Raw genomic sequence first — 19,493 nt, 5'->3', positions numbered from 1 at the left:
ACACATTTTAATACATTCAACATGTCACTGTGATGGAAAAAGAGGAGGAAATGCTGTCATCAGTTTGGACAGGATGTGACAACTTCTCACAAGTTTACTAAAAAAGATATCTGATCTAAACAGAAAAGTATTTTTCCTCTAAATCTATTGTCTTTTCTCCAAATTAAGAGATTCACTATAGTCAAAATCTTCCATCCTGCCAGTATAAACCAGAAGCCAACTTCACTGACAGATCAGTTCTAAGACAACTCGGTCCGTCGCACTGAAGAACGTCCTTGATTTGTTATTGAGCATTTCCTGCTGAGCTTCTAAACATCAGCAAGAGGACCGACAACAGTCAGCACTCCGTCCAATGCTCAGGATTGATCAGTGATCCCAGTAGCAGATGAGTGTGGCTGCATATAAACACACACATCACAGATACACATGAAAACAACCTGAACTGAACTAAGGTGTCGAAGCATTAAAGGTTTTTGCTGATTCCAGGCTAGAAATAGTCTTTGATTGCAAAAGAAAATCTTTGTCAGCATCAGCTGCTCAGACACATAAACACCATCTGTCAAGCACAGAAATGCACACACCACCCTGGTTTTGTGAACTGGAACAGGCTGCTGCAACAGTCTGCACTGCATCTACACTGAAACAGTCAGTGACGTCAGTGAAACAGTAAAAAACAAAAAGCTTTCTATTCATCCTGTGAACTCATCTCCAATTGGCTGAAGGGAGAGGAATGTTAGAGCGACAGGAGAGAGCTCTCCAACCCCCCCCCTGCACATATATATATATCTGCATGGGAAGAAACACACACACACACACACAAACACACACTGTTCAGGATGAGACTTGTGTTGTCACAGCAGAGAGCTGCCTGAGGCCAGAAAGACAGAGAGAGAGGAGAGGAGAGGAGAGGAGAGGAGAAGAGAGGAGAGGAGAGGAGAGGAGAGGAGAGGAGAGGAGAGGAGAGGAGAGGAGAGGAGAGGAGAGGAGAGGAATATATTTCTGAATTTGGTAAACTAAGTGATATCAGGGACTTCTGTAAACAGAAAACTGAGAACAATCCCCTCTTGTGCATCTGTTCCTCACCTCCATGATGGGGTTGGAGGCCAACACCTTCTCCTCCACGTTGGCCTCGCTGGCCGAGCCGCTGACCGTTGCAAAGTATCTCATGGCGTATTTGGCCGACACGGTCTTTCCTGCTCCGGACTCCCCGCTCACGATGATCGACTGGTTCCTCTCATCCCTGATGCATTCAGGAACAAGAAAAAAAAAACAAAGCTGTAGAAGTGTGGCTGAATGTCAGAGAGGTACTTTCAGTCCTGCGTCCTCGTTCAGTCGTATGTTAATCTCGCGTGAGGGTGTGGTTACGGGTAACTCGTTAGAGCTTGTGATCGTGTACGGTAAAATAATGAGTGTGACACAGATGGGAGCTGTAAGTGTCACACGCTGTCATCAACAAACAGCCTCACTGCCTGCAGGCAGAGCAGGTGTTGCTACACCTTCACACCTCCTCAGTATCTTTGCACGTTTTAATGTCTCTGCAGGCCATCCTCCTCGTTATCCCCACGTCTCAGAACACTGGGCCAATCCTATATGCCATTACAAAGGGAATTTGTGAAGGTTCCAGCAGCATTGAGCACATTTAGTTAATTACTTGCCGCACTGTACAACATGATCATCACATACTTATACAGGTACTGTACCTGTGCCCCCAGTGTCTTCAAAAAATAAGTAAACAAACTTGCAGAAGAAAAAAAAAACAGCCTCAGTATTCATACACAGCAAAAAAAAAGTTAGATTCAGAGTAAATGAAGAAGATGGACGTCTTTCATAATTTGTCCTCTTTAAGAATCTGCTTCCTACTGCTTTGGTTTAGTGTATTTTTGATATCTGCATCACTTTATTCTGCATTTTATTTGCTGCTAAAAGCCGAACTATCTGTCACACTGTGGAGCGCAGAGAGACGGTGATCTTTAGACAATCTCAGGCTGTTTGTGGTAATTGCTGTCCATGAACCCCTGTGACGAGGGCTGAATATAATGGACAACTGGTTCAGAGCATCTGTAAAACTGCAGCTATTTGAGCAAGGAGGAGAAACCGTTAACGTGTGAAGGGATAATAGCTCGATACATGTGGCCCTTTGGTGATCAACCTGCTCTCTTTCACAGCTTTTTAATCCAACTTGCAGTTTGTTTTTTTTTTACGTGTGCTATAGACTAAAATGAAAAGTATCTATAAGGATAAACTTTTCATGGTACATTGTTAATTTGTCTTCACCAGAATGCGTTACTAGGTAATACCATGATTCCGAGTTTTAAGTTGAAATGCAAAGTAACGTGTTACGTTAACAATGTAACAATGAGGTTAACGTCTCCTGTTAACAACGTAACGGAAAAAGTTTGCTTTGCATGGTAACCACATTTAAAATGTTTCTGTACCATTATTACACTTTCTCAAAGCAGTGGAAATATGTCTTGAGTACTTCCATTTTTCAGAATGAAAATTTAGAGAAAATCCAGAAAATGATCAGTATGAACCAGTTTCTTTCCTGTACTGATCTGCAACCCGACCTCCTGCAGATAAACCGAATTGTTTGAGTAAAACTGCAGACTAGTACTCCCCTCACTGCTCTCTGAGGTAGACGACTTGATTTAACCTGTTAAAAAGCACTAATAATATCCTGTACAAGTATATATGTCAGTGTGTTAAAGAAACTAAAAAGATCTATTGCTGCTGGCATCCTGTGGAGAGTCCGTGTGTGTCTTTCCATATGTGAGCAAGATTAAAAAAAGCAAGTGAGCAAAAGATACGGTGAGACCACCATGAGGCTATTTGTGGCTCGGCTTTGACCTACAAACCCTGAAGAGAAGGGGGGGGGGGGGGGGGGGGGAGCTGAGCGATGCACCGAGTCTGCTCAGGTAACACACAGACACACACACACACACACACACACACACCTGGCCATCTGTTTATATGCCTCTTCTGCCACAGCGAAGATATGTGGGTCCATGTCTCCCATGTTCTGGCCGCTGTAGGCGCTGATGATGTCCGTGCCGTAGATCGGCAGCGTCTCATACGGGTTGATGGCCACGAGAACGATTCCTGTCATTCAGAAAGTAAAGGGAAATATGAGCAGCTGGAACATGGGAAGTGGTCCCACAGTAAGAACTTTTGCGAAAAAACGATTTTCTCCTTTTTAAGGTAAAGGCCGCAAAAAATTCTCATTTAGTACTTTATCGTAACAAGAAAGAACGAGCACCTTCTACAGAGGAGGCGTTCAGGAACAACTGATGCACAGCTCATGTGTGTTTTGGAAGTGCTCTATGACATTAAATACACTTTTGACAAAATGCATTTTTAGTGATTAAAAACAGTTTTCACAGAAAAAGGTTCAATACACTCTGAAGGCAGTTAAACAAAGGCATTAGTGAACCATACAATAATTTCAATGTTGAATCAAAAAGTTAAACAGAAGCTCTGAAAGAAGCACTAATAAACTCAATATTTCTACTTTGACCTATTATTCAGGTGATTCATATGATGCTGTAAGATGGCGTACAAATTTTGCTATTGTTGATTGATCGGTTTCTGCATCTACAATCCGAATCCATGCAAATCCCAAATAACCGACTCCTTCAAGTTCCCCTCACTTCCACGTTCATATTAATCATAAAAACAGAGACTAGTTCTTGGGAGGTGTGGTATTATCCAAACCAGTGACACTGGACAGTGGCCGCCAGCTGGTCGCTCTCACCGCAGTAGGTGTAGATGAGCTTGGAGTCCATGAAGCGGACTTTGAGGTTGTGCAGCACGGCCGGCTCGTGGAGGTAGCTGAGCGCTGTGAGGTCATTCTCGCCCACCAGGATGTCGGGGTTTCGCAGATATGGCAAATTCTTTGTCTTGGGATCCAATTTGTGCTCAATGCTCTGAAGAAGACAAAGAATAGTGGAGGAAGTTACAACATCTATTTTCAGAAATATGACAGATTCATGTGAAGTCAGATACACGTTGTGGTTTATTTTATGGATCAGCAGCACATATTAACAATCTCAAAAATAAGCCTGGCGGTCTTGTTCAAACTGAAATCTCATTACCAATTGTGTATGATTTAGAAATGGTATTTATTCGTTCTATTACTAAATGGTGTTTGGTAGTGTTCAGATGGATTTAGTTCTTAAAAGAAGAAAATGCTGAATGACACTGAAACGACTCCGTTCACACTCAAATGAACACTCAATGGTTTCAACTTCTTGATTATATTTCACTCTTCAGATTTATTCCTTTGATACCAGCCTCCTCTACGCAATTCAGACCAATCACATTGGTTACAAATTAAAAACCGAGGACATTTTATCACCTGCCAGCCAGACAGAACAAAGTTATTTCAGTGGCTACGCTTTAAAAGTTGAATCTCCTGTTATATTATCAGTAAGAGTAGTGATCATACTAATTTGTGTCTACACGCATCAAATGATAAGACCAAGATGGGCTGATTTTGTTACTGAGAGTTACGCAGAATGGTGAAAATCAAACTTAACGGTGCGTTTGAAAAATTTCTTCATGAGGTTGGTTAATCTCCACACAGCGCTGCAGCTTTTACTTTCTGCCTGAGGACAACTCCCAGTGGAGATCCTATCCTGCACAGTCATCAAAGGCAGAGACCCACACAGATTAACAGTATTCCAATATTATTTCATGCTAAGTTTTTAGAAAAGTCATGAGACCAGTCCATGATTCTCTACGGCTCTACGCGGCTAAAGGAGACTCTGTTCAGAGCTGGACGTCTTAAATCTTCTTTTCAGTCTTTCTCTTTTAGGGCAGCAGGTTCAACTCAAATGCCTCCTGCACATTTCCCTCCTCGCAGTTCCAGATCCATCCTTGTGATTAGGATGTATAGAAAATGTCACTCAGCAAAACAAAGCCTTTCATTTGTGTTTAGTGTCAGTGTGCGAACCACATTTTCAAAATGCAAACAGTTATTTTCAGAAGCTACAGACACAGGATGAGATATTTACCAATGAAATAATCTTGACTACACAAAAAAAAAAAATCTCAAATTAACCAGCATTAGCTCAAATCGTCTATCATAAGTATACTGTTTAATTTGTGGAAAACAGCAGGTGATACAGCGTTTGAGGCAATAAGCAGCCTGAAGCAAACACAAAGCCTCTTTGAAGGCAGTGGAAGTGATTACATCTACATACGATCACACGAATCTTAAATCAAACGGTGCAATACGGGAAATGGGTCTGCTGCGAGCACGCATCCATTTACAGGAGTGCCTGTTAATGAATGCAAGAAGTACGGGCTGTGCGCAGGCTAAAGAATTAAATGCGCTAAGATACATCTAAAATGCTCCTCGGGGTATCTTTGCATGCAGGTCTCATTTGTGGAAAGTGTTAATGGCTAAACCGAAAACCACTAATGAGATGCAATGGAAGCAACGAACAGACGGGGATAAAGCATAAAGAGGGAAAGGCCTAATCCCCGTCCTGCCATCATCATCCTCACCTTTCCATCTTCCAGCATCAGCTGCAGGGAGGCATCGCCACCTTTGTAGTCCTTTGTCAGCTCGGCAGACTTCCACACCTCCTCTGCATCGGGGATCCACACCCGAGCACACTGCGAGAGACCGGAGGAAGCAGGGTTACATCAAGGCAGAGAGTCGAAGGTTACTGTTATAATCTTGGTGCATTTGAGGGTTTTCCTGATATTTCTTATAGCTTACTTCTCCTTTTTCCTTCCATTTCGCCTATTGTAAGTTAGTGCTGAGTCCATTCTGTGGTGGGATGACGTGACAACCTCAATGGATAAAATACATTCGATTGCAATGATTAGTGTTGATCAAAACTTCCACAATGAAGTTGATTTTTGTCAAAAAAAAAAAAAATAGCATTGTGCAACATAGTGATAAATCTTGTTTTAATCCTTTCACTTCACTGCCATGAGTTGCAAACGCGCACACACACACACACACACACACACACACACACACACACACACACACACACACACACACACACACACACACACACACACACACACACACACACACACACACACACACACACACACACACACACACACACACACACAATGTTGGAATGAAACTTTGGCAAAATTTCACTTTTCATGCAGAAAATAAAAATGTTTTAAACAACAAACGGACGTAGCATATCACCAAAGTATTTAAGCAATGCTTGAGCACTGGAAGAGGAGGCACGGTTGAAACCAGCGAGCAAAGAACCAGACTGGCTCAATTAATAACTGAGAGAATGAGTCTAACCTCAGTTTAGTATGCAGTCAGTATACAATTCCATTAAGCTTTTCAATGTTTTAATAACACTGTGCTCGACATGAATTATTTTAATGAATTTATACGGACTAAAGGAGATAAAGAACGAACAGAGCTAGCCTGACAAAAGAACATGAAAAGACACTCACATTTATTAATGTAGATAAACTCAGACTCGCTTGATGAAGATGCAGTAACAAAGCATTCATTGACCAACGGACGTTACAAACTTAAAGACATTCACTACTCACTACTAGTACTACTCTGTTCACAATATGTCAATGTATTTTCTTTAACTTGATGTTTAACTTATTTCTTGGTGCAGACAAGAATCACTTGAAGTGTTTTAATAAAAGCTTCCTTTCTACTAACAGTTAAACGCCTTGTCCAGACTGAAAACACGGCTGCCTGTGTCTCTCGGTCATGAGCACATGGCTCATAAGGGTCAGTGAAGCTGTGGGAACGAGCTATTAAACAGACAGTAGCTTATGACTAGTAAAGAGCACAGTTGTGGACATCGCATGGTCCGAACTTGAATTTGGAAGAAAACACACGTGAAGAAACACACACGTCTATGAAACTGTTCCGGGCCTCACAGGCTTGTGACTGGAGGCAATCAGCTGATCACAGACATGTGGAAGGAACAGTGATGAACACTGCCGGTCACATGTCTCAAGAATTCAGCTCACAAATGTAGGAGCGCGCACACAAACACACACTCAACTGAAGTTCGCCGGATGACTGCGCAGTGATTGCAGCACCAAGAAAAACCGAAGTGAGACCTCGAAATCAACTGACGGCTGAAACGCAACAGCAGTCGAGTTGTTTATGTCAAAGTCACGGCATGAAGGCTGAAGACCTTCAAAATGTACATGGGATCACCAGCAGTGTGAGAGAATCTTCCCTGTTGAGGGCCAGCGCCGACCAAACACATGACGGAGATGAGCTCACAGTCTCTCTGGAAGCCGGACAACAATTTCACGGCTTCTTTTTGCCGTCGTTATATAAACCGCTGATGATGATTCCACATGGGCCAGAGAGAAAGGCCTTATTGTGGGAGCGCATGACGAGAGAACAACTAGTTAATTTCATGTGCCGCTGCGCCGCCGATCATCTGGATCGTGACACCATGGAGAAAAACACCTTCTCTCATTGGCTATATGTGGCTCCGGCTGTCTGGAAGTCACCATATATTTAGGTATGGATGGACAACGGGTTTCACCTTTTTGTTTCTAAAAATCAGACAAAGTATACCAAACATTCTGTTAATGTTTTGGTAAATTTCTGTAGTTTGTCTTCAAAGCCCCCCACTCCCATCAAGCCCCCCGAGTTTTCACAAACCGTGTCCACTTCTCTTTCATACTGACTTTATCCATCTTAAGGTCAGGGGTCACTGGAGCTGAGCCTGGCTGAAGAGCAAAAGCAGCCCGGACAGGAAAAACATTCACACTTCCTGGCAATTTAGAGTCAATAATTAACACATGTTAATTGGATTGAGGGAGGACACAAGCACCCACATGCACAGAAAGACCCTCGAGCCCATCACTTTCCCACCAAGCGGCAGTAACGAAAGATGCAACATGATTGGTCCATGTTCGAAGAAAAACTGAACATATTTTTGGTGCTGAGACGGAGCAACTGTTTCTCTGCGCTCAGTCTGTACAAAATGTTTGAAACTTGCTTTACTGTATATATAAATAAGTAAGATATTTAATAATACATGGGCTGTTCCCTCCTCGACACAGACATTCGATGAGTGCACCTTGAAATATGTATAAATAGAGCTGAACCAAAGACACACAGTGTTCTCATACTGTAGAGTCAAACCTGAAGATTCAGACATGCCTGCAAACATCTACCTAATGTCTAAGATGAATCACAGCCAGCAGATTAAAAAAAATCGGTAAGAATTAGACGATTTAACAGAGAATCAGTGGCAATAAAAATAGGAGATAACCCTCACATTGAGGATAGTATGTGAATCTGTCTACAAAAGGAGCTAATTTTAACCTTTTGGTACAGAAGGAGACTCGCATGAAAAAAATATTCCATATATGTACTGAATATATTATGAATGAAAATAAAAATTTGACCACATAACCACACCGGCAGAGCTTCCCAACATGACTGATTTTAATGCATACTAAATTAATGTTGAGGTATTCATTTCAAACTTATTGAACTGACATGAACTCATGGCATGATAAAATCAAATCAATCTTTATAAAGAAAGATATACCATGAATTATGTGTGATAAACTAAAATGACGTTTGTTGAAACGTGACTAGATTTCATAAACTTGAGGTTAGTTTGAGGATTCTTTTGTGACCTTGAGTTGCCTTAAAGTTATTATTTCTTCATACATTAAGTATATATGCGGAGTATAATATGTTACGAATGAAAATAAATAACGCTCAGAAAAAGATCTATTCAAATTAATATCTGAAAATTGTCTAAAATATTTTAAGATAGGAGAAACTGAAGTAATGTAAAAAAAGTCAATAGAAACAATACATGATTTTGTCACAGAACAACAAATAAATGAATATGGTTTCTGCTCTACACTGAATACATGAATGAATTCTATTATTTCTGTGACCAGCAACAAGAAAAACAAATGCTATGACTGCTTAGGGACTTTGTTAACATTGAAAATGGTAATGACAAGTGGCAAATTCCACAATAAATTATTTTAAAATACTTTGGACGTCCTGTGTGAACTTCTAGTTGTTAAATTTGTTTTATGATTGATATACATGTGGCATAATATACATTAAACTAATGCCGTGTCACCAGATCTTAGCCCGAGTGTTTAAAACATTGGAAACGTGAGTAATTCTTGACAATCTTTAACTGAAACAGATGAATGCATCTGAAGACTTCATGCAGTCATGGGTAATAAGGACGAGCTACAACAATCCTGTATGTTGCTAAAAGCCAGTGTGTCATCAGGTAGTTTTATTAATCTTTTATTCTGTGTTAATTTTGTGATGAGAAGTTAAAACTGGAGCTCCGGAGTTCTAAGAACACTGTCCAATTTTCACTTTCTCCATCCTTATTCCACCATGTCACTGGTCATTGCACCTTTTTGGTGCCTGCAGGGCACCATCCCGGCAACCAGCCTCCTAGCAACGGAGAGAGAGAAAGAAGAGAGGCGGAGGAGGAGAAAAGAGGCTAAAAATAGCTGCAGAGTTTAGAGCAGCATCACACCTCACAGAGGCATCGCTGATCCTCAGCCTCAAACACACACACACACACACACAAACCGCGCATCAACAACTGCAATGCACAATTATTCAGAACCATTTAACACTAAAATATGCTGCAGATTCACACATTTCCCTGTTCACTTCCCATCTACTCTGCAAGACAAAGAGACTGCAGCAGAGTGGAGCTGCAGGGGCGATGAATCATATTTATAGACCAACAGAGTCCCCCGAGACCTCAAACCAGAGGACAGATGAAGGTCGAAACTCGACCAAACGCACGAGCACACGCTGACGGACGCTCACGTGTTTCAAGGACGTCACAGCCCACAACAGAACTGAAGCTTTGAAAAGAGCAGCAACTGGAAGCAGGAGAGAGAGAAAAAAAAATGTGATGAGTCAGGGTGCAGTGAAAGAGAGGATGGGCCGGAGCGACGGACGGCCGTCAGGCTGGTGTGAGAGCCAGACGGAGAGGAGAGGGGCATCTGAGGATGAGCGGCTACGTCAGTCACATGAGAAACCTTGGCCGTGCAGCGTGTGCAGTCACAGTGCAAAGAGCCGCCATTCCAATGTGGCTCCAACAGAAATGAGACAGTTTTCCTGCAGCCTGCATGAAAATAATACAACTTACACTTGCAAACATGGCGACGTATTCACAGTCCCATGTCAGACTTCACTGTCTTTTTTCATTTCAAGAAACAGAAGAAGAATAAAGTGAAGTGACTCCTGATCTGGATTTTCAGACAGTTTAAAAGAAGAGTTCTCAAATAGACTTCAGACTCGCACAAGACAGAGATTTGTTGTTTTTTTTTTCAATTTAAAAAAAAAAGAAAGAACCATTCTTGAAATCTCCCAGCTGCCAAAACACTACATTTCCCATGATGCAAGTCTGCTGCAGACCATTTGTCTTTGACAACACATACCAAACGAATAACGTTTGCAATGCACACTGAGCTAACCTGCTGGCATCACTCTGACTGCCCTGAGGTGAAGCTCCTCCTGACCCACAGAACACAGAAACCCACTTTCATAGGTTTCCTCGGCGAGACAAATTAACAGGGTGTGTGAAATTGATGCGACACGATTAGATGGAGAACACATTGCTTTAATCGATCACATTGGATGATAGCATGGATTTTGCAGTGCGAGCATACTGGCCGCATTGTGCCGCTGTGTTCACAGTTCAAACATCTAAAACGCATCACGTCATCTTAAAAAGTGTTCAGAATGATAAATTCCCAGATGACAGCAACAGACAGACATTATCTGTCTCAGATAAGGTCAATAGAAGCCAGTGTGGTCCACAGTCACAGTACAGAGACGTCCGCTCTTGGACGTTTGACGCTGGGTTGACGTTAATCCTGGTTTAACTGAGACAAAAGAGCAGGTCCTGATTAGGCTAACTCGGGGTTTAACATCAGATAATCCTATTCCGGTCAACTACACCACAATTTCATTACGTCCACATATGGCAGCATGTGCCCACCGCCTGCCACCGCCGCTCAGAGGAGAAGAAGCCTCCGCTTAGGATCAGGCCCTGTCCAGGATCACATGCTGGGAAAACAAACTTTCTGAAAGCAACGAGGCAATATGATGGGTTCAATGTTACTAAACCTCTTAAAATCAAAAGAAGATTAAATACAAACCAACCATCTCAATTTTCTGAAGATGAATGAAGCTGATTTAGTTTGTGCGAACCACCTAACCTGCTCTGCATCTCCACTGCAGCAAAAATATTTGTGCTGCTGGACGACACTGACTGTGCGCAGAAATCAGGACATCGGGGTGTGTGTGGTGAACGGCCAGCTCAGAAACGAGTGTGTATCGAGGTGTGCATGAGGCGGGGCGTCCGTGAGAGGTGTGTACAAATCTGCTGAAAGTCAACAGCAGATTAGAGGGACTTCGCCCGGCTAATACTGAGCTCTGAGCTTTCACTGTGGCCGGGAAACGACTCCTCAACCTTGGCCGGGTTTCCCTTCGCTGATCACTTTCCTCTTAACCCAGGGAGAACTGACATAAACCCTGAGCAGATTGGCAAGGACATCTTTTTTCGCAACGTATCTGAAAGTAAGATGTGGCTGTTGGAGCTTTGCATTTCTACAAAAAAAAGATTAAAAGAAGCATAATCTGGTGTGTAATACTAAAACAAACTTCAGGAGAAAACGAGCAGGCCAATTCTTCACTGTGCTGAATTACATTTACAGCTTAACTCTCCTCAAGCAGTAAAACATATTCATGTGAACACATAAGAATTCAAAGAATTTATAAAAGTGAACTAGAAACCAGAAAGCATAAACAGATCAACATATTTTACATCACAGCCCTGCAGAGGCAACCAGCAGCAGCGGTATGTGAACCGTGTTTTCGGCCCACATGTCCCGAGTAAAGCCGTCGGAGGAGCCCCAGACTGCAGGAGCCCCCGTCACATGATGCCACTCATGTGAGAATCTGCTGTTTTTCTGCTCAGCTGGGCAGACGCAGCATGACGCCAAGATTCGGAGACCTCAGCAGCACTGACGGAGAGCTTGGTAGGGTGGAGGGAGTCTCTACAGTAAGTCGATACGCCCAGTCGAGCACCCTTTAACTTTGCGTTTTGGCAACGCTGGTGTGCCAATGGTCCAGTGACAGCCAAAGATCAGAGTCTCTTACTAAGAAGCTGCGATGCTGCCCACAACTTAATCCCATTAGCTTGGCCTGTGCTCACTCTTGGAGTAGTCTAAAAGAACTGCTGTGCACTTCTGGATAAAGGTGATCAACATTCAGTGTGATCATAACAATCAGGATTCAGAAAAGGCGGGAAAATATGGAAAATAACCTCACCAGAAATACAAAGCTCAAAGTTTCCAAAAATAATCTTGTCCCTGTAATGATCAAACACACCCTAAATCAAACAGGTGGACTGTATTTATGCTTCCAGCATTTTAAAGAACAAACCGTTTTCCTCACTGTGTTTGGCCTGCACGGTCTGATGTGGATCCACGAGTGAATCAAACAGGCAGAAAAAAGCCAAACTCGCTCCAGTGATTCAAATTTGTTCCTTTTTAACACAGAAGATACTGTTGTTCAGATACCAAAACTGAGCACAGGCTGAAATCTGATTTGCAGCTTATTGGCTGTTATGACTGTCCTGCTGATTTCAGTGACATAACTGTTCTCAAGGGTGTGTCAGGACCGAGACGCCACGGTCTCCATCTGGGAAGCAATGGTAGCAAATTCCAAAATAAATACGTAAATCCTTCAAGTTAACCAAGGATTTGTGAAGAAAGCAACTGGAATTTTAGCACTCCTTTAACATATCATAGGACTACATTTGTTAAAATTCTGCAAGTTCTCCTACTGTAAATCAATGAATTAAAGAATCACTTCAAAGCTTCAAGAGGAGCAAAAACTTACTTCAACAAACATATACTCCAACTCCCGGTTCATCTTCTCTGGTGAACAGGCTTCTAGCTCATTCTTGTGGAAGTGTTCTGGACGCCCGCAGCCACGCACCACCAGGCGCCGAGTGATCGCTCGGCCAGCTCCACGGCCAGATGATGAAACCTTCACATTGTGTCCACAGACACACAAGCAGCGTTCGCTGACGTCTTCCCCCCCAAAAGTTTCCGCAGAGTGCCACAGACGACTGGTTGGCCCGGCTGTCCGTCAGCAGACGTCCCGGCTTCCTCTATCGATCACATGAGATGGGATGCTCTCAGGCGCTCCGAGACACAGAACAGGACTTTTTTCATAAAACCACTGGATGTGTTTCCGAAAAACAACCGCACACTGACAACACAAGAGCAATAAACCTCAAAGTGGTATCCTGCAAATGTTTTAGCATTTTAGTGGTGTTTTTCAGATGTTTAAATGCACCCCTGCTCCAGAACAGACAAATAGGACAAATGCATCAATGGTGTTTTGTAAAACACTGCTGAACAACTTCTAAAAGAATCATTCTTCAGTTCTAGAACAGAGACATATTCTTATTTGCTGATTTTCAGTTCAACGATAACCATTTATCTCTCCATTTCTGACCATAACTGAAGTCTTATAGCAGATTGGTCACACTTAGAAAGTTGAAATCTTGTTTTTTTTAGACTGTTTCTCCAGCTACCATTGGCATGTTGTTCGCAGTGACTGCATGCCAGGCTGTATACAACATGACTGCGCAATTACCTTAACCAGGTTATCTCAGTAATCTAATGCACATGCTCCCAATTACAGACAGAGACGCAAAAAATAAACCAGACACTGGAGTGTGTAAAAGCTGCCGCTTATGGAAGCCGAGCCAACACCTTCAGGAAGCAAATAGTGACTGTAATGAAACGTGGCACAGAAATCAGAGAGAGCTTTGTTTCAGTAAGAATGCTACAGTTTAATAAATAAGGAGCTGCATTGAGACTTTGTATTTGGACTGTACAAATTTCCAGCAATCTTTCTAAAATCAAGAGAGGCCACAAACCATTCAAACAGCTCTTACGAGAACCAGGCCAGTTCATTTTTAGCATAACAACCTTTCAATACAAATTTCTGAACTCCCCCAGAGTTTCACTTGTTTTAATGCAAATGGTTTTCAAAGACTCAACGTGAACAAATTTAATTACAATCTCAACATGAAGTCGACTTTAATGGTGCTTGCAGGAGGAAAAACCATTTCCTGCAGTTGCAGCATTTTGCATACGTGTGTTTACTAAATGTCCCAAGCTATTTCTCCAGCAGTAAGGCAGCAAGATTGTACTGCACACACATCTGATCTCTCAGCTGTGGCCTCGGTCTTGTGTCATGTCCTAAATAAATCTGTGAGGAAGGAGCATGAGTAACTCAAACTTTGCCCAGTGGGGCTGCATGTTTCACACTCCTGTCTCAAACTGACTGAACGTCACACATTCATCAAAAACATGGGCACTGGTGTCACTTCGGAGGGTTTTTCCCCAAAAAGCACAGCATGCCTACGGCTACCGCGAAACCTGGCGACACAGCAGCTGCTGTCATTTAGAAGCATCCGATACGTCAGGATCACTGTGCTCATTATAGTTTGGAATTAGCTCCTACTGTAACGTTGCACTCAATGAACCAAAATGATGATTCAGTTCCAGCAGAAGCCCACCGCCGCACTGCTGTCTGCGAGCCGGAGAGATCAGACACGCCGTGCTTCTGGCAACACCCCAACAAGTGATGTAACAGCAGGTGCTTTCCTCTCCATCAGCTGCTGCCCGATGCGCTCACCGCTGAGCGACTCCGCCGACTGGCATGCGGCGTGCTCATTTCCCGCGCCTCTTCGCTGACCCGCGAGAGATTCGGATCTGATTCACCGTGACGTGTCCGCATGCAGTTACTGTATAATCCCTCCAACAATATGGTGCGATTGTTCGACTCCTCATCGGGGAAGTGGCCACATTTAGTAAGTTCCACATTTCTACCAAACTAACAATAATGTAGGATTGAAAGTGACAGAATCTGAGCACGTGTGTGTGTCAGATACTGTTCACAAGAAGCACTGCTTTTGCTTCTTTTGAGGACAGCAAGACTCAGTTGTTCACACAGATTTGACAACAGACTGGAAAAACTTCTTCCCGACAGTTAGACAGATTTAAAAGTTACAGACATAAAGATTTAAAAGTTCTTTATATCCTTACATCTTTGTTTATGTCATACTTTGAATGACTTTATGGAGATGAAAGATGACATCTGACTTCCAAAATAGTCCAGAGTTGTACCGTTGACACAGTGTTGTCTTGGCTGTACTGTGTATTATTTACCGTTTTTATGATATCCCTCTGATCTTATGTACTGTGCACTGTTTTCATATGATCCCTTATCTTATGCATTATGCATCAAGTTCTGTTTCTATGAGCTTTTATCCCTATTTCGTGATGTTTATATGATTCTCTACCACTTTGTGAAAGACTTTGTGACAGCCGCTCTGTGAAAAGCGCTATACAAATAAATTTTACTTACTTACTGTACTTATAGTAATACAACCAATACCAAGGGTCGGAGCCCCAGTTATTATTCCCACATGTACACACTCCCTGGTGTTCACTGAACTGAATCTTCCATTCAAAACATCACCAAAACACATGGAAGGTTGAACTTTTAGAGGCGTTCCTCTGTGTTTTCTTTGTTCCGACCCCATGGCAGGGCCTTAATATAACCCCAAAACATGTGCTTAAACCACTAAATTTAATAATCAAAGCAAAAATCAACTCTTACTTGGAATATGACATTTGTTAAATTCTGGATGAAATCTCAAGTTTTCCATGCTTTACAAATCATAAACTTAAAAAGAGAAGTACTCCACAGTGTTTCGGTGTTGTTCAGTTAAAGAGGGGCTGTAAGTTCAGCAGGGAGCGCCTTGTGAGTGCTCCTACAAAGAAACCATTGATGGACAGAGTCCAGCACAGGTTAGTGATGGAGTTACAGAGCTCCATATTTGTGTCGTTTTACAGTGAAAGCCAATCAGCACAATGGGACGAAAAACAAAGCCTTGAAGGCTGTGAGTTGAAAATCTTTTTTGGGCTCCGAGTCGTGTACTGAAAGTGGCCCTCACCTTCAAGCCCCCACCCCTAACCCCTAACCCCCCCACCTCTGCTCCTACACCCACTCGTTCTGCTGTGCTGAGAGGAGCAGGCCTGGCCCGGGTCTTACGGAAAGACCTTCACCCCTGACTCAACCCTCTTTACGCTGCCGGTCAAGTCAGACAGGAGCAGAATCTGATGCTGTGTGTACTTCTGTGTGTGTGTGTGTGTGTACTTCTGTATTCACCGGGCAGCTCAGACCCGCTCAATAAGCTTCTATTAGGGCTGACTTCCACGCACAAAGGGGAGAGTGTTTTCCACCCCCGTGCTGTAAAAGTAAATCACAGAGAGGGTTCTGAGATCAGAGGCCGCCCTCTAAAACACACCATTCAAAGCAGGAAGCTAACTTTGGATTTCCCAGCAGCGGCGCTGAAACCAAACATCCACCTGAAAGTTAAAGCCATTTAACAGGCCCACAGACTCTCATGCAACGGGACAGCCGGGCTGATGGATGGCCGCGAGCCGGCTGCAGCTGGCACGGGAGACACACTCAGCAGCCTCAGTCGATAACTGCTGGACTTCGGTTGTAAATGTATACCGTTGTGCAATTTAAGCAGATCCACCGCATCAGTTTTTCCCCTCGGAACAGGGTGAAAGCAGGCAACAGCGCTGCAGTGCAGTAAATCAATCATGCTAGTCAAGTTTTCATGGTCTGTCAATCTGCCAGCCATCTTCAGGATGAACTCAGCCTGCTTTGGTTCATGAAAACAACGAGCAACAGTCATCAAAACTCTCTGAAGGACGTAACGTCTTTAGGATCTTTGGTCAAAACCTCCAAAACAAAAATTTACAACTGAAACAGAGAAGTCAGAGAACAGAGTGGGAATAATCTTCCAGCTCTATAGTTGACCAATTTGCCTCGTTGATGATTAGTTTATGCAGGTTTTAAAGTTGCTTGTCTAATTAAAGGCCTGATAATGATATATTCCCTCTCCAACTCTTAAACTTCAAGGTTTTATCTTCAAATTTGCAAGTTTCACCAAATCAATGATGAAACACTGAAGCACAGTTCATTTTAAGAGGTTTTAGAGAAGCTTCAAGCGGTGATTGTTTGGTTGTTTTGCCCAGGAAAACGACTTCAGCTGATGATGAATGTTGCTCTGTTGCTAATTTTCTATAAGAAGAGTACTATTTTTATGTTTTGTGTCAGCTGACAGGAGTCCGACGTCATGCGTAACCCACAGAGCAGACGTCACCAGAATCAAATCACCGGCCAGGACTACAACTCTGTGTCATCTTTATCCCTTCTCATTTCAAACTGAATTCCTTCAGACAACACACACGACACAAGCCTCTGAAGAGCAGCTAACAGATGAATCTCTTTCATTTATAAAGAATCCCTGCAAATTCATCACAGATCTCCTCGGCAATCAGCACGTCTTCCCTCCACCACAGCCTTTCTCCAAGCCGGGCACACCAGCTGTCAGAGCAGGGGGGATGGGTGACTCATCTCCTCTCTTTCACAGACGGAAAGCACATTTTCTTTATCTCCGCTTCACATTTTCACCCACTGGCACGGCGGCAGCAGCAGCAGCAGCAGCAGCACTTGTGACCTTGTGAGGTTTGAAGCGAGGCAGGCCTCTCCAGCAGCAGTGTCAAGTTGCCTCCGGTGAGGCATCTGGCTGCGTGAGGCTGCAGGGCCTCCTGCTCGCCTCCCAGCATCCCGGATGCTAAAGGAAGGGAGGATGAGGATGAGGATGCTAAAGGATACGGATGCGGCGTTCATCGCAGCATCCCGGCGTATCCAACCTGCTGGACTCGCCTCAAAGCTACACAGCCACAGAAATAAAGACACAAAAGAAATGTGGATGCGAATGCAGCCGAATGCTCAGGTTTAAAAAGGGAAACAATAAAAAAAAAAAAAAAAGAAAAGCAGCAGCCTCCATGATGGCTGGCACCGCCTTTGCATCATCACAGCCCCCTCCTTAGCTTCCAGTGAGGGGGGACGATGATGGAAAACATGGAGCTCAAAGGGGGCAAAGCATGATACATCAGCACAGGCGACAAAAACAACAAAGGACAAATTAATTTAGGAAGGATTTATGGGATTTATGTTTGGAAAGGACGACTGAGAGGAGGAAAACCAGGCGACTGTGTCGCATCAGTTCTTATGGGGCTTAACGTCAGCTGCACCCATTAAAGCTGACATGTAACGCCACAACCAAAAACTCCAAAAACTGCAGGAAAAACACAAAAAAGCATGTGTTTCACACGCGATCGAACCGATTTCATTCATTTAAAAGAAGCCACAGTGGAGCCAGGGCCCGCTTGAAGATGGAAAAAAACAATCAGCTGTCAGCTGGCGTGTTGATCAGATAAATCAGTCACACCGAGGACGGGCTATCGAGGAAGCGGGGTGTGTTTTAATCCGGGAGGTTCGCCGGACCGCAGCTCCGGGTTTACCTTTGTGTACAGCTCCGACGCTGCCATGGCGGTCAGTCGCTGCGTCCTCTCTCCAATCTGGGCTACAGCTCCGCCGGGTCGGGGCGCCGCATGGAGCCGGGCTGGGAGCGCATGCAGCGGGGGGAGCTGGTCCTGTGTGTCCGCCGGGGCTCCGCGGGGAGACGGCTCTCTGGGTTCACCTGCAGCGCTCCGAGCTGCTCACAGTCCGCCGGGTCTCACTTTGCATTCTGGGTATGATGGATGAAATGATTCAGCCAAACGGAGGGGGCTTCTGCTGCGTGGGAAACAGCGCCTCCCCGCGGAGAAACTCTACACCTACACAAACAAAGGCTTTTTTTTTTTTTTTTTTTGCTCTGTAGCCTAAAAAAAAACACTCATACAACACAAAACCAAGATTTCTTATTGTACTTTTGTAACACATTAATCTATGCTCCCACTTCAATATCTTTAATCCAACTTAACCCATTTGCGTCTCCTGGTGTACTTTATTATTACTATTATTATTATTATTATTATTATTATTATTATTATTATTATTATTATTATTATTATTATTAATAATTTTCTCATTTATATATATTTATTAATGTACTTATGTTTGGTTTCCTCTATTAGCCTTTCAATTGTTAATGTACTCTATACTGTCAATTGCACTAACTCTATATGTTGTGTTTTGATAATAACGATATATAAAAAAAAAAATTGTAACACAATTTTGTAATATTTCTAATCCCAATCCAAAAAAATAAAACAAAAAATGCTGTGACAATGTTGATCCATCTTTTGGACTTCATCCAGGATATAAGAATTTGACTTTGGGAAAACAGCACACAAAATACTCCATATGCTAAAAAAGGAGTTGGAGACAGTTCACACTTATCTTTTTGCAGCGTACGACACATAATATGAAAAACTTATTGTTATAGTGCAGCAGCAGCAGCAGCAACATCATCTTCATCATCAGGATTTGGAACCTGGAGGAAAAGTGTGCTAACTCAAACACCACCAAAAAGTTTTAAATAAAATGTAAA

The 19,493-nt window shown here is 43.0% G+C and overlaps 1 protein-coding gene across 4 annotated transcripts in view; it reads right to left on the bottom strand.

The window, feature by feature from the left end:
• Positions 1–18,617, bottom strand: part of myo5aa (myosin VAa) — a 49,327-nt gene extending 30,710 nt beyond the window's left edge. For all 4 annotated transcript variants that reach the window (XM_030099012.1, XM_030099002.1, XM_030099005.1 and 1 more), the window contains exons 1-5: positions 18,463–18,617; positions 5,509–5,619; positions 3,752–3,923; positions 2,955–3,099; positions 1,084–1,240 (exon numbers count right to left, since the gene is read on the bottom strand). In XM_030099012.1, the coding sequence (XP_029954872.1) occupies positions 1,084–1,240; positions 2,955–3,099; positions 3,752–3,923; positions 5,509–5,619; positions 18,463–18,489 (612 nt within the window). In that variant the 5' untranslated portion in view covers positions 18,490–18,617. The remainder of the gene's footprint in view (positions 1–1,083; positions 1,241–2,954; positions 3,100–3,751; positions 3,924–5,508; positions 5,620–18,462) is intronic.
• Positions 18,618–19,493: the final 876 nt, after the last annotated feature.

The sequence above is a fragment of the Salarias fasciatus genome, chromosome 1 (genome assembly GCF_902148845.1).
Source record: "Salarias fasciatus chromosome 1, fSalaFa1.1, whole genome shotgun sequence".
NCBI lineage: Eukaryota > Metazoa > Chordata > Actinopteri > Blenniiformes > Blenniidae > Salarias > Salarias fasciatus.
This window is presented reverse-complemented; position numbering and strand designations above follow the sequence as displayed.